Here is a 16,274-nt window from a genome sequence, read left to right as displayed (position 1 = left end):
AGACGTTGGAGTGAGATCTCACCGTGTCCCTTGGCTGTTTGGAGCTTTCTGTGACTGGTGGGCTGCGCAGAACATTGCTTGCCTCATCAACAATGAGAATGATATCACTGTATAATACTTGTTCCCATTTTTGGTCCATTGGGCCACTTGTTTTGTTTCAGTAATGCCCACTCGCCTGTGGGATGGGGTGGGGACTTGTGGAGACATTAGGTTGCACCAATAACACTCTACTGCCAGCCGTGACTCAGTGGGTAGCACTCTCACCTCTGAGTCAGAAGGACGTGGGGTCAAAGTCCCACTCCATGAGACTTGAGCACACAAATCTAGGCCCCCACTCCCAGCGCAGTACTGAGGGAGTGCTGCACTGTTGGAGGTGCCGTCTTTCGGATGAGATGTTAAACCGAGGCCTTGTCTGCCCTCTCAGGTGGATGTAAAAGATCCCATGGCACTATTCAAAGAAGAGCAGGGGGGTTCTCCACGGTGTCCTGGCCAATATTTATCCCTCAACCAACATCACTAAAAAACAGATTATCTGGTCACTATCACATTGCTGTTTGTGGGATCTTGCTGTGCACATTCTTCCTGTATTACAACAGTGACTATACCTCAAAAGTAATTCATTGGTTGTAAAGAGCTTTAGGATGTTCTAAGATGCTATAGATGCAATTCTTTCATCAGCTCAGGCAAATTAGAGCTTGTGATGTGGGGCCATTCCACTTTGCCTCCCTTATTGCCCTCTGGCAGCTGAGACACTGTCCCTTTAAATTACAATAAGGCTAAATTGCGATATTTAAGTTGTGCAACTATCACCTGTTCCCAGCACCTGCAGCAAATGTTGAGCTGGAGTGAAAACCAGGCCATTTACCCACAGTTACTGCAGGTATTTGTGGTGGGGCCTGGTCTGCTGTACAATGGCTGGAATGGTGAGGTTTTGCACAATCTGGTTGAACACTCTGCCATTGAGTGGGTGGGTGATCTGTTGCTGTTTGCTGTGGATATTTGTGGACTTTCATGTGTTTTTCTGCCTGGATTTTCCCTGCCCTTTTGGGGGTGGTTGCTATGGTTTCTGGGGCCTGGTTATTGCGAATGGCCTGAATTTGTAATTGAGTTTTAGTTATTTGGAGTTGGACATAGAATTACTATTTATAATAACTTAAATTTATGCTGCTCTGGACAACAATCACTGGATTTGTTACTGTGATATCCTTTGTGGAATTTACTTGTTTAAAGTACTTGGTTGGACCAGGTGGGAGGGCTAATGTACCAGAGGATGGGTTGAATGGCCTTTGCTTGTCCTTGCTTTGTGCTTAGAGGTGACTATCTCTCTTATTCCCACCCCCCATCCTGTCTGGTTTCATGTTCATGCCTCTCCTGGTCCCATGAGGTGGGAGAGAAGGAGTGGAGGTGGGGTTGCCGATCCTCCAGGATTGGCCTGGAGTCTCCTGGCAATTAATCTTATTCCTGGACACTGCTGTGAGTAACCCAGGAGGAAAATCATAGGGGTGTTAATAAAAATTGTACAGTTTCATTTTCTTTGAGCATTTTATTAGTTGTAAAAATATTGGATTTGGTTAAACAGCTAATTTTCCTGACAGTCAAAAATATCCAATTGACTAACAGTCTTTTCCCTTTAAATTTGGTGTGGGATGATCACATGTCACAAGGATGGGTGTGTTACGTGTGGGGTGGTTTGAGATGAGATCATGTGATAACCTCCAACTCGTGTTGGCAACCCTTAAAGGCCTAATCCTATTTCTGTCTATATAAATAATTTGATTCCTTGCTTGATAATGGCTTCTTGTCTTTCAGACTCTGTACACTCCCCCTGATTTCTGGAGGTCCTACCCAGTTCTGATTGCCGCTGAATACAGTGAGTTTCCGCTCACCGTTGTGTCTGGGGGTCCAGCGTTCCACCCAGAGACTGGTCGTGTAACTCCGTATTTCCTGAACAGATTCCCCCTGGGAAAGGTCAGTCAGCTAGTCCTGGTTGTGTCCTGAAGGTCTCCAGGAAGCCATTTTGAGTTGGCTTTTCCCTTTTAAAGAAAGGGTTTAATGGCAAAGATGGCTGATGTGATTTGCTGCAAAATTGCATGGTCCTGATGGATGTGGATGGCCATTTGGCCCATCTTAATTGATCCATCTGGAAACTCTACACTGGCAGTTGTTGTCTTCTTAAATGACTGCTGGGTTTCTGCCTCCATTGCTGTATCTGGAGTCCCATCCATGTATTGATCACTGAGGAACTTCCTGACATCAATCCTAAATTTGTTTGCCATTAGTTTTAACCTGTGTTCCTCTAGTGGTAAATGTGTCGGTAGTTTTTATAATGGGGAAATTCCTATGGAGAGCTTGCCCCCTAGGGGCCTGGTGCAATAGTGAATTCCAAATAAGTGGTGACTTGTAGCAAATTTTAAATAGATTCGCATTGATAAATGGTTCAATACTATAATATGGAAATGGTGTTAACTGAGTGTCCTCAACCTGGCTTTTCCCATTCCACTGTTTGTCCTTTCCCTTTTTTTTCACAGTAATAGAATGTAAGCCTGGGCAAAAATGCTTCTTGGTGAGCTGTCGGTCTGAACTGAGTGATTGGATGGCCCTGCAGTCTGTGCTTGTCTGAACACTAGAGATGTCTCTTAACATGGCTGAGGGCTCTAAATCATGATTTTGTTGGTGCGACATAGGCAAGGAGGGAATTGGGTGGTTTACTAGCCTGACTATTGCTCTTTGAGCTCTTGCAAATTCCTAAGAAATAGGAGTAGGCCATCCGGCCCCTCGAGCCTGCTCCACCATTCAGTAAGATCATGGCTGATCTTTGACCTCAACTCCACTTTCCCACCTGATCCCCATATCTCTTGATTTCCCCCTAGTGTCCAAAAATCTATTGATCACAGCCTTGAATATACTCAACGACAGAGCATGCACAGCCCTCTAGGGTAGAATTCCAAAGATTCACAACTCTCTGAGTGAAGAAATTTTTCCTCATCTCAGTCTTAAATGGCTGACCCCTTATCCTGAGACTATGCCCCCTAGTTCGAGACTCTCCAGCCAGGGGAAACAACCTCTCAGCATCTACCCCGTCAGAATCTTATGTTTCAATGTGATCACCTCTCATTCTTCTAAACTCCAGAGTGTATAGGCCCATTCTACTCAACCTCCCATCCCAGAAATCAATCTAGTGAACCTTCATTGCACTGCCTCTATGATAAGTATATCCTTCCTTAGATAAGGAGACCAAAACTTTACACAGTACTCCAGGTGTGGTCTCACCAAAGCCCTGTACAATTGCAGTAAGACTTCCTTACTCTTGCACTCCAGCCCCCTTGTGATAAAGGCCAACATGCCATTTGCCTTCCTAATTGCCTGCTGTACCTGCATGTTAACTTTGTTTCTTGTGCAAGGACACCCAAATCCTTTTGAACACCAACATTTAATAGTTTCTCACCATTTAAAAAAATATTCTGTTCTATTCTCCCTACCAAATTGGATAATTTCATATTTACTCCATCTACCAACTTCTTGCCCACTCACTTAACCTGTCTATATCCCTTTGCAGACTTTGTGTCCTCCTCACAGCTTACTTTCCCACCTAGCTTTGCATTGTCAGCAAACTTGGATACATTACACTCGGTCCCTTCATCTAAGTTATTAATATAGATTGTAAATAGCTGAGGCCCAAGCACTGATCCTTGCGGCACCCCACTAGTTACAGCCCGCCAACCTGAAAATAACCCGCTTATCTCGGGTCTGTTTTCTGTCCATTTAACCAATCCTCTATCTATGCTAATATATTACCCCCAACCCCATAAGCCCTTATCTTGTGTAACAACCTTTTATGTGGCACCTTATCGAATGCCTTTTTGAAAATCCAAATATGACATCCACTGTTTCCCCTTTATCTACCCTGCTCGTTACATCCTCAAAGTTTAATAGATTTGTCAAACATTATTTCCCTTTCATAAAACCATGTTGACTCTGCCTGATCATATTATGATTTAAGTGCCCTGTTACCATGTCCTTTTAATAATGGATTCCAGCATTTTCTTGATGTCAGGCTAACTGTAGTTCCTTTTCTCTCTTTGAATAGTAGGGTAACATTTGTTACCTTCCAATCCAGTGGGACTGTCCTAGCATTTAGAGAATTCTCAATGGGGTGAGGTCACTTGGCCCTAATGGAGGGGAGTTCCACCAAATATAGAGGTGGCAAATTGGGTGAATGCAGGAGCTGGAAGGGTTAATGCAGTAATTGACTTGGTTCTAACTTCTCTGGACTGAGGGACATTACCTCTGACCAATAGAGGAAGTGGTTTTAGTCAAGTTTAGATGTGTTGCACTGCTCCAGACCTCAGCTGGCAAGGTGCACAGCAGGAGCTGGGCCCAGGTGGTTTTTGTGAATAGCTCACCCTCTCTCTGCCTGCTGAGGTGTGGGCTTGTGTTAGCATTCCAGGCTGTGCTCTCTCTGTGTGACTGTATTGTGGGCTAATGGGTATCTCCATTTATTGAGTAGAAGGGACAGCAGTTTTAATATTACAAATGTTATTGAGCTGCTGAATTTACCCCGGTTATACTTTTGGGGAAAAGTTCATGGGCAGTTCAGTTGTTTGGAACGTGGTTTGTCTGGTGTGACCTCCCCTGTGTGTTTGTGCTGCCAATAGTGCAGTGATGGGCTGGGAGAGCAGTGTGATCAGCCACGAGCTGATGGGCCTGACACCAAGTGCTGGCAGGAGGTGTGACTCAACGAGTGACGCCTCCTCTGAGGATCCCTGTCGGTCAGTGGCGTGTTGCAGGATGGCCTCCAGCGCTCTGCAGCGTAAAAGTGACCCACCTAATTTAATGTGGATATAACTGTGCCTCAACCTGTCTGCTTCCCCTGTAGGTGCCAGTGTTGGTGGCAGATAGTGGTTTCTGTCTACAGGAAAGTAATGCTGCTGCTTATTATGGTGAGTAAGCCTTCTGTTTCCTGCCCCTTGCTCCCCTCCCTGCTGGGACTCTCCACTGCTCCATCTGTACATAGAATTTATAGCACACTAACTTCCTCCCACCTTACTTCATCTCACCCTTCCATTCCTTTCTTCCTTGTGTTTATCTAGCTTCCCCTTAAATGCATTGACGTTAGTCACCTCAACTGCTCCATGTGGTAGTGAGTTCCACATTCTAACCACTCTCTGGGTAAAGAAGTTTCTCCTGAATTCCCTGTTTGACTTATTAGTCACTATCTTGTATTTATGTCCTCTAGTTTTGGATTCCCCCACATGTAAGGTAGAATTTTATCAATATGGTACCCACTGCGCAGGTTAAAATAGTCAATTGAGTTTATTTCCAATGAGACAAAATCCTACACACATTGTTTAATAGTTCTGGAAACCGTCCAAGGGGTTAGGCTCAATGCCACCATCTTCCCCTCGAAGACTCTCTATATAATGTTGGGTTTGAGTTCTTCTCAACTGCTGATCTGTGGACATGTCTTTAAAAGACATTTTCTCTTTTGGAGATGGGATTACCCACTAAACTGGTGATTGGAAATACTTGCCCGATCTGAAGGTATGTCATGTTTGGGTCTAGACTTCTCTGGGTGATGGCTAGACAATGGAGTTTTGCGAAACTCAAGGTGAAAATTGGGTGATGTAGGAAGAGCATCTCGATGAGGCAACCAGCATTAAATCACCACTCCTGTCCTCGAACATAGAAGTGTTTTGCAGCTAATGGATCACTCCTGAAATCAATGTTCCATAGCATTGTTTTAAAAGGGAGTGAGGGAGAGACAGAGTATTTACAGGTCAGTCAGTCTAAACTTGGTGGTGGGCAAGTTATTGGAATCAATTCTGAGGGACAGGATAAACCATCACTGACAGGCACGGAGTAATCAAGGACAGTCAGCATGGAATTAAGGGAAGGTCGTGTCTGACTAACTTGATTGAATTTTTTGAGGTGGTTTGGAGGGTAGTGCATTTGATGTAGTCTACATGGATTTTTTTTTTTTATTCGTTCACGGGATGTGGGCGTCACTGGCAAGGCTGGCATTTATTGCCCATCCCTAATTGCCCTCGAAGGTGGTGGTGAGCTGCCGCCTTGAACCGCTGCAGTCCGTGTGGTGACGATTCTCCCACAGTGCTGTAATGAAGGGAGTTCCAGGATTTTGACCCAGCGACAATGAAGGAACGGTGATATATTTCCAAGTCGGGATGGTGTGTGACTTGGAGGGGAACGTGCAGGTGGTGTTGTTCCCATGCGCCTGCTGCCCTTGTCCTTCTAGGTGGTAGAGGTCGCGGGTTTGGGAGGTGCTGTCGAAGAAGCCTTGGCAAGTTGCTGCAGTGCATCCTGTGGATGGTGCACACTGCAGCCACAGTGCGCCGGTGGTGAAGGGAGTGAATGTTTAGGGTGGTGGATGGGGTGCCAATCAAGCGGGCTGCTTTATCTTGGATGGTGTCGAGCTTCTTGAGTGTTGTTGGAGCTGCACTCATCCAGGCAAGTGGAGAGTATTCCATCACACTCCTGACTTGTGCCTTGTAGATGGTGGAAAGGCTTTGGGGAGTCAGGAGGTGAGTCACTCGCCGCAGAATACCCAGCCTCTGACCTGCTCTCGTAGCCACAGTATTGATATGGCTGGTCCAGTTAAGTTTCTGGTCAATGGTGACCCTCAGGATGTTGATGGTGGGGGATTCGGCGATGGTAATGCCGTTGAATGTCAAGGGGAGGTGGTTAGACTCTCTTGTTGGAGATGGTCATTGCCTGGCACTTATCTGGCGCGAATGTTACTTGCCACTTATGAGCCCAAGCCTGGATGTTGTCCAGGTCTTGCTGCATGCAGGCTCGGACTGCTTCATTATCTGAGGGGTTGCGAATGGAACTGAACACTGTGCAGTCATCAGCGAACATCCCCATTTCTGACCTTATGATGGAGGGAAGGTCATTGATGAAGCAGCTGAAGATGGTTGGGCCTAGGACACTGCCCTGAGGAACTCCTGCAGCAATGCCCCGGGGCTGAGATGATTGGCCTCCAACAACCACTACCATCTTCCTTTGTGCTAGGTATGACTCCAGCCACTGGAGAGTTTTCCCCCTGATTCCCATTGACTTCAATTTTACTAGGGCTCCTTGGTGCCACACTCGGTCAAATGCTGCCTTGATGTCAAGGGCAGTCACTCTCACCTCACCTCTGGAATTCAGCTCTTTTGTCCATGTTTGGACCAAGGCTGTAATGAGGTCTGGAGCCGAGTGGTCCTGGCGGAACCCAAACTGAGCATCGGTGAGCAGGTTATTGGTGAGTAAGTGCCACTTGATAGCACTGTCGACGACACCTTCCATCACTTTGCTGATTGAAAGTAGACTGACGGGGCGGTAATTGGCCGGATTGGATTTGTCCTGCTTTTTGTGGACAGGACATACCTGGGCAATTTTCCAAATTGTCGGGTGGATGCCAGTGTTGTAGCTGTACTGGAACAGCTTGGCTAGAGGCGCAGCTAGTTCTGGAGCACAAGTCTTCAGCACTACAGCTGGGATGTTGTTGGGGCCCATAGCCTTTGTTGCATCCAGTGCACTCAGCCGTTTCTTGATATCATGTGGAGTGAATCGAATTGGCCAAAGACTGGCTTCCATGATGGTGGGGATATCAGGAGGAGGCTGAGATGGATTATCCACTCGGCACTTCTGGCTGAAGATGGTTGCAAACAAGGTCCCACGTGGCAGACTGGTCAAAGTACAAGCCTGTGGGATCCAAGGGAAAGTCCAAAATTGGCTAAGTGACAGGAAGCAAAGGGTAAAGGTCGATGTGTGCATGCGTTTTTAGCTATGAGGAAAGATTGGATAGGCTGGGGTTGTTCTCTTTGGAACATAGGAGGCTGAGGGGTGATGTGTACAAAATTGAAGGAAGTGTAACTGGTTTGCCTAGGTGGTTCGAAATACCTTTTTTTCCCACAATTACGGCGAATAGAATTGACTCAGACAAGTTTGAGACTCAGTTGTACAGTGTTTATTAAGGTTAACACACCGCCATCTTCAATATATCAAAAAGAGTGGGAGTAGTTCATCCATACAGGTGAAGAGCAAGGCTCTGCTTCTCGTGGTTTCTTCTCTCTCTGCCCTAGGTGGAGTGCTCACTCATGTTGTGAAGGTGAGAGCAGGTGAGGAAGCAAGAGAGCGAAAAGTCCCAAAACTGACTCCTCTTATACCCCCCACCAAAGTTCCAAACTTCTTCACCCCAAAGAATGAAATGTTCCTTTTCCTGCAGTGTGGTTTTTGTGTAGTCAGTAATCTCACAATGATGTCCTTTTTTTGCTTCCAACCAGTCTGGGATTTTGATGGCCCTCCTTTGTTTGGTTTCCCGCCCTTTGGGGTTACCTCATCGAGGCAATGGTGGTAATGGCTGACAGTGGGTTTCACTTCACACCCGGTCCTGGGCTAAGTGGTTTAACATTGATTAACAATGGTGTCTCCATCTCTTGCCAGTTATTGTATGCATTGCCCTTCCTGGCTCATTGTATTCCCAGAGAAACTCTGTCTGCTCAGACGTTTCCCTTAATTGGCTTAGGGGGTCTGGTCAGAATCCCTTATCCATTACACACACCTGGGCCACACCCACTTTTCAAACTGGCTGCTGTTTTTTCTTCAGCAGAAAAATCTTAAACACAAAAGTTCACAGTGTCTGTTTGTAAATCCCTGGGGCCTGTGCTGATGCTCACAGAAGTGATTGGTGGAAGGATTAGAGGAGCTGAGGAGAAAATTTTTTCACCAAGTATGGTGGGGGTCTGGAACTCACTGCCTGAAAGGGTGGAAGAGGCAGAAACCCTCTTGCATTTAAAAAGTACCTGGATGTGCACTTGAAGTGCCGTAACCTACAGGGCTACGGACCAAGTGCTGGAAAGTGGGATTAGCCTGGGTGGCTCATTTTTGACCGGCACAGACACGATGGGCCGAATGGCCACCTCCTGTGCCATAGATTTTCTGATTTCTATCGGTAAACATAGCAACCAATTTGCACACATAGCAATGAGATGAATGACCAGATAATCTGTCTCTGGTGTTGGGTTGAAAAATACTTGAAGGAACGAAAGGTGAAATGGTCAAGGACAGGGGAAAAATACAATGTGTCCCCATCGCCCCCCCTCCCATGGGAATCACTGCTTTCCCCTGTTCTCGTAATGATGCTACATTGCCTGTATTTCCACAGCATTCACCTGAGGAAGGAGGAAGCCTCCGAAAGCTTGTGAATTTCAAATAAAATTGCTGGACTATAACTTGGTGTTGTAAAATTGTTTGCAATTGTCAACCCCAGTCCATCACCGGCATCTCCACATGTATTTTAATATTGAGATTTAAAATAAATATTGCTGGTGTCTTGGAATGTTCCAGCACAGAAATGGGAAGGTCACTGACCCAGACCATAAAAATGGGGTTAATGGGTCATTGAATGACCTTCTGGAGAAGAGGTTAAAGGACCTGGTGAGGGGGTGGGTGGGAGATTGGGTTTGTGCTATAATTTGATGGGGGGGGCCTTTTCCTGAAGCTTGTTTATGTCTGGGTACTAACTAGTGTGAAATGCAGGAGGCCTGACCTAATTTACACTGAGGGTCAGATACTTAGAAATTTTAGGGAGGAAGGATGGAAGGACGGTCTCTGCCAATCTATAAAGCTGCTGAACTGCACAGCTCCTCCTGAACCTGTTTCAATTGACATCAGACAGTGGTGTGGTTTATCCAACAGGAGGCAGCATTGGCTCGGTTGACCAAGTGTCTGGATGCTGATTAAACTCTTCGTTACTGAGCAGCAAAAACCTGGGGAACACTGATCAGCATCTGGCATACCCGTCCCAGAAGAGATGGGGACTCTGGGATCTCCCTAGGTGGATGAATTTTAAGATGGACCTAATGGCCTTCCTCCTGTGTAACTGTCTTGTGCACTGGCACATGTTAGTCCACTTCTTAGATGGTCCTGAAATTCAGACCTCTTAATGTTTCACTAAAGCTTTTAGGCCTTCACTTGAGCTAGAAACAAAGCTGACTTCTGATGAATAAGGAGGCTTGCTGAGATGGAGTGTATTGATAATCCAGTAAGTGGTGGAATGAAACATCTGGCAGACTAGAATAAACATCTGGCAGCAGCTATTAATCTGCCATTTCCAGACCAACTGCCCTCTGGAAAGTTGCTTTTGTGAAGTGGTGGAATGTAAATGGTGTAGAGCAGCAGACTTCTGATGGATTGCACGTGTCCTATAATGTTGCATTAAACCAGGATCAAAGCACATGTCAGCCAGGCTTTCGGTGGAGGGAGAAGGAAGAGAGGCCCAATGCACAGAAATCCTGTTGCTGCTTTCTGAACCCTGATTAATGTCCAGGCCTCCTGTTCTCTGAAACTCTTTCCCCTGTTTTGAACCTGTGAACAGCAGCTCCTCCTGGGTGTAATTACTTGCAGTTCAGTTAACTTTCATGATGCAGGGTATCCAAGGTTTAAAATGGTAAAATGGGTAGTTGGAGAATGTGACACTTGCAGGTTAATCTGTAGGTTTCAGGAGGGACAGAAATCAACTGTTTGATCCTGAATGAATTCCTGTGGAGTCAATGGGTCTTGATTTTTAATGCATTTTTAAAATATTTGTTCATGGGATGTGGGCATCACTGGCAAGGCCAGCATTTATTGCCCATCCTTAATTACCCTTGAGAAGGTGGTGGTGAGCTGCTGCAGTCCATGTGGTGAAGGTTCTCCCACAGTGCTGTTAGGAAGAGATTTCCAGGATTTTGACCCAGTGACTATGAAGGAACGGCGATATATTTCCAAGTCGGGATGGTGTGTGACTTGGAGGGGAACGTGCAGGTGGTGTTGTTCCCATGTGCCTGCTGCTCTTGTCCTTCTAGGTGGTAGAGGTCGCGGGTTTGGGATGTGCTGTCGAAGAAGCCTTGGCGAGTTGCTGCAGTGCATCCTGTGGATGGTACACACTGCAGCCACTGTGTGCCGGTGGTGAAGGGAGTGAATGTTTAGGGTGGTGGATGGGGTGCCAATCAAGCGGGCTGCTTGATCTTGGATGGTGTCAAGCTTCTTGAGTGTTGTTGGAGCTGCACTCATCCAGGCAAGTGGAGAGTATTCCATCACACTCCTGACTTGTGCCTTATAGATGGTGGAAAGGCTTTGGGGAGTCAGGAGGTGAGTCACTCGCCGCAGAATACCCAGCCTCTGACCTGCTCTTGTAGCCACAGTATTTATATGGCTGGTCCAGTTAAGTTTCTCGTCAATGGTGACCCCCAGAATGTTGATGGTGGGGGATTCGGCGATGGTAATGCCGTTGAATGTCAAGGGGAGGTGGTTAGACTCTCTTGTTGGAGATGGTCAATGTCTGGCACGAATGTTACTTGCTACTTATCTGCCCAAGCCTGGATGTTGTCCAGGTCTTGCTGCATGTGGGCTCGGACTGCTTCATTATCTGAGGGGTTGTGAATGGAACTGAACACTGTGCAATCATCAGTGAACATCCCCATTTCTGACCTTATGATGGAGGGAAGGTCATTGATGAAGCAGCTGAAGATGGTTGGGCCTAGGACACTGCCCTGAGGAGCTCCTGCAGCAATGCCCTGGGGTTGAGATGATTGGCCTCCAACAACCACTACCATCTTCCTTTGTGCTAGGTATGACTCCAGCCACTGGAGAGTGTTCCCCCGATTCCCATTTACTTCAATTTTACTCTGGCTCCTTGGTGCCGCACTCGGTCAAATGCTGCCTTGATGTCAAAGGCAGTCACACGCTTGGGCAGATAAGTAACATTTGTGCCAGACATTGACCATCTCCAACGAGAGTCTCTAACCACCTCCCCTTGACATTCAACGGCATTACCATCGCCGAATCCCCCACCATCAACATCCTGGGGGTCACCATTGACCAGAAACTTAACTGGACCAGCCATATAAATAGTGGCTACGAGAGCAGGTCAGAGGCTGGGTATTCTGCGGCGAGTGACTCACCTCCTCACCTCTGGAATTCAGCTCTTTTGTCCATGTTTGGACCAAGGCTGTAATGAGGTCTGGAGCCGAGTGGTCCTGGCGGAACTCAAACTGAGCATCGGTCAGCAGGTTATTGGTGAGTAAGTGCCGCTTGATAGCACTGTCGACGACACCTTCCATCACTTTGTTTATTGAGAGTAGACTGATGGGGCGGTAATTGGCCGGATTGGATTTGTCCTGCTTTTTGTGGACGGACATACCTGGGCAATTTTCCACATTGTCTGGTAGATGCCAGTGTTGTAGCTGTACTGGAACAGCTTGGCTAGAGGGGCAGCTAGTTCTGGAGCACAAGTCTTCAGCAATACAGCTGGGATGTTGTCGGGGCCCATAGCCTTTGCTGTATCCAGTGCACTCAGCCGTTTCTTGATATCACGTGGAGTGAATCGAATTGGCTGAAGACTGGCTTCTGTGATGGTGGGGATATCAGGAGGAGTCCGAGATGGATCATCTACTTGGCACTTCTGGCTGAAGATGTTTGTGAACACTTCAGCCTTGTCTTTTGCAGTCACATGCTGGACTCCGCCATCATTGAGGATGGGAATGTTTACAGAGCCTCCTCCTCCTGTTAGTTGTTTAATTGTCCATCACCATTCATGACTGGATGTGGCAGGACTGCAGAGCTTTGATCTGATCTGTTGGTTGTGGAATCGCTTAGCTCTGTCTATAGCATGTTGCTTCTGCTGTTTTGCATGCATGTAGTTCTGTGTTGCATCTTCACCAGGTTGGCACCTCATTTTTCGGTATGCCTGGTGCTGCTCCAGGCATGCTCTTCTACACTCCTCATTGAACCAGGGTTGATCCCCCTGGCTTGTTGGTAATGGTAGTGAGGAATATGCCGGGCCATGAGGTTACAGATTGTGCTGGAATACAATTCTGCTGCTGATGGCCCACAGCACCTCATGGATGCCCAGTTTTGAGCTGCTAGATCTGATCTGAATCTATCCCATTTAGCACGGTGGTAGTGCCACACAACAGCACTGAGGTGTGTACAAGAAAAGCTTTGTCTTTAAGGGAGCTTCTGGTTATTGGAGTTCACTTATAGATGACAGTGGTGAATCTGAATTCTGGTTGGTTGGAACAGGCTGTCTAACTGGGATAAATAACTGACAGGCTCCCCAGTGGGGGGGTGTCCCTGGGCAGTACTGAGTCATACAGACCAGGTTCAATCTCTTGCCTGGGAAGTGGAGGCAGTCCAAGTGGCTTCTGTCCTCGGGTTAGTTGAAGGGGAGACAATCTTCCAGGGGACCTGCTTCTGATCATTGTCCATTGATCACTGCTGGAAAGTGCATGTTCAGTGAGGGTGGGATTGCACTGTTCAATAATTTACCAGCACTCTCTCTGAAACTTGAATAGAGACTGAACACCACTAGAGGGCAGTTTGGGCCAGTCCCTCGGAGAGGAGCTTTCTCATCACTTTCAGATGATATTTTTTTTAAACCAATAATGTGGCTATAAAAGATCCCATGGCAATATTTGAATGGGTGGTTCCTTTAGTGGGATATGGGCCATTTTAACCAGTAGCACCAAAACATAGTGTTGTAATCTGTTGATTTGCTGTGTGAAAACTGGTTGCCTTGTTTACTGACAAAACTGACCTTTTTAAAAAAAAAACTTGTTTGTGAAGCACATTGGAATATCTCAAGGACATAAAAGGGGCTTTATAAATGCAGGATTTTGCCCTTTAACTCTCAATGGACTCCCCAATCATTGAAGGAGCTGGTGTTAGCTGTGCTGGAAATAGACTTTGGGACACTGTCAAAAATGAGCAGATTGTTCTGGGAGAGACCCTTTTGATCAGTGCTCTGCGTCCAAAATACAAGCTGGGCTCTGCCCTCTGACCTGTATTTCCAGCATCTTCTGGTTTTGATTTTCAGTGTGTAGTTTTTTTAAACTGTAGTGTTTGATGCTGTGCCTTGCCCTGAAGCAGACACACGCCAGCACTGTTTGTAGATCTGCAGAAATGGCAAATAACTGTTGTCGAACTTGGCACTGAGCAGTTTATAACAGTGCCTACGGTCATCCAAGCTAATCAGATCTAATGAGTATTTTTGGCTAAAATTAAGTATTGAATCATATCCTGGGTACATGTGCTGATTTATAAGTTGCATCATGACATAGTTGTGGTGTTCTGTTGACTGAGCAGTGTAGGAGCACGACCTCAACTAAAATCGTTCTCTCGGTGACTAAAACCATGCTCAGACTTTTGCCAGCCAAAAGTCTATCAGCTGTAACACCTTTGATTTATGGGAATGTTTTCTGGTTTAAGATGGGGGTCTTGGATAGACCGCCCTCCCCACCTAACAGTCGCTCCTGAGACATGAAGTGAGTTGGTGGGTCTTCAGTTGTGAATAGTCGACACAATTTCTATAGTTACTGAAAACTAGTTTGTTGTACAGGAACCCAGATTCTAACCAAGTACAGAATTCGAGAACCAAACCCCTTTCCAGCTAATGTATACAGCTCTTGGTAATTGTATTAATCTGACTCTCTATCTCTTCAGGAAACATCACCGTTAAAGGCTTTGCTTGAAATAATCCTTCTATAGCAGGAGGTTGACTCGGGCAGGAGAACTGCCAAGTCAGTGGACCCACCCCCAGGCCTCATCTCAGATTTTTGCCTGATGTCTCCAACTAATGTGCTAACAGCACAAAAGCCAATAGTGCCCATTCTCTGGCCTGGCTATGACTGGGCTTATCTCTCTGCTACCTGCAGGAACCAGCCATTTGGTTTGCACATCTCTGCCTTGTATTGACCTCCCATTATCTTCAGTTAAAGTCCTGACCAGATCCTTCAAGTTCAGAATGTGATATAAAAGGGGATTTGATGAAGGGTTCCAAAATATGGTAGGAAAAGTCTCATTTGAGTTAATGCCCTTCTCAAATGACTGATTTCTCTACCAGTGACTGACTGTGACCTGAATCAACACTTGGCTACAATGATCTTCAGACACAGCCCAGGTTTGTACTGATTGGTGTTTGTCAGTTTTGTACTGGATCCACACAAAACTTTACATTTATTGAAATCCCAGTGATCACATTGACCTTCCAGGTAACCAGGCGATAAACTTCCAAAGTGAAATTTGTACAGAGGAAAGAGACTATTTCCTAATGGTAGCCTTTGGTTTAAGATTTACTTGTTTGGTGAAGGAATGTCACTGTAGCTGCCTCCTTCACTACGGTGACTGGGCTGCTACATATCCTTTTAGTCCAAAGGGAAGCAAAATTAAAGGCTCCTGCTTCATTTTAATTGAAGGTGACCAATAGTTGCAGAAATACAGGAGCCGTTTGATTCAGCAATGAACATTTCTTGAAATGGCTTCTTGTCTACCCCTGCATTGTTACCATGGGCATGCCCTAAGAATCCATCCTTGGCCTGGCTCATCCGAGTCTACGTGCTGCCACTCGGCAAGCTCATACACTGATGGCTGCCAGCTGTACCTTGGAACTGTTGCTTCTCATCACCCTGGTATAGCCCGATCTTCACTCCCTCAAATCCAAAGGGTGCAGACGTGAGCATATCTGCCATGCAATTGGTTTAGTCAGTAATCATTAGATACGGCTGGACTATGTCAAGTGCTGAGGCCACGCACTACTCCTGGAGTTAGGGTTAGGGCCTCTCCACTACCAACCGTCTTAAACCCCTCCTCTTCCTGCTCCATTCTCGCCTCTAAGTGTGAGGAGCTCCAGGACTTTTATCACCAAGTTTGAGACCATCCATTCTGCTTTTCTCATCTCTTTCCCACCCTCCCTTTCCATGCCCACCTAGCCCTGAACTCTCATCTTTCTCTGGTTTCTCTCCTATCTCCCCTCATACCCTCTGAGCTCACCTTGACCATAAGACCCATCTCCTGCTCCCTTGACCCGATTCCCATTAAACTGCTGACCACCCAACTTTCCTTCCTGGCCTCCCCCCAATGCCAATGATATTTTAAATAGTTCCCTCTTTCAAAACCACTGTCTCACCACCTCCCCCTCAAACCCCACCCTCCACTCGTCTTTTCTTGCAAACTACTCCCCCACCAATCTGCAACATCCCATTATTCTCAAGCCCTTGAATGTGTTACCTCAAATCTGTACCCATCTCTCCAGCAGCTCCATGTTTGAATCTATCCCTGCTACAGCCCTCACATTGGCCTCAGTCACAAATGACATTGCTGAGTATGACCATGGTGTGCTATCTCTCCTTGACCTCTCTGCAACCTTTAACACAGCATCCTCCTCCAGCACATCCTTTGGTCCAGCTCAGAGGCACAGCCCTCATTTGATTCCATTCTTGTCCTTGCAATTGTAG

The 16,274-nt window shown here is 46.4% G+C and overlaps 1 protein-coding gene across 1 annotated transcript in view; it reads left to right on the top strand.

The window, feature by feature from the left end:
- The first annotated feature begins 840 nt into the window (after window positions 1–840).
- LOC137305854 (elongation factor 1-gamma-like) overlaps window positions 841–16,274 on the top strand; it is a 38,195-nt gene continuing 22,761 nt past the window's right edge. Inside the window, exons 1-3 of the mRNA XM_067974789.1 lie at window positions 841–923; window positions 1,810–1,968; window positions 4,877–4,940. Coding sequence (XP_067830890.1) covers window positions 912–923; window positions 1,810–1,968; window positions 4,877–4,940 — 235 coding nt within the window. The 5' untranslated portion in view covers window positions 841–911. The remainder of the gene's footprint in view (window positions 924–1,809; window positions 1,969–4,876; window positions 4,941–16,274) is intronic.

The sequence above is a fragment of the Heptranchias perlo genome, chromosome 41 (genome assembly GCF_035084215.1).
Source record: "Heptranchias perlo isolate sHepPer1 chromosome 41, sHepPer1.hap1, whole genome shotgun sequence".
NCBI classification, from domain to species: domain Eukaryota; kingdom Metazoa; phylum Chordata; class Chondrichthyes; order Hexanchiformes; family Hexanchidae; genus Heptranchias; species Heptranchias perlo.
The sequence above is the reverse complement of the archived record's forward strand: the minus strand, read 5'-3'. Positions and strand labels throughout refer to the sequence as shown.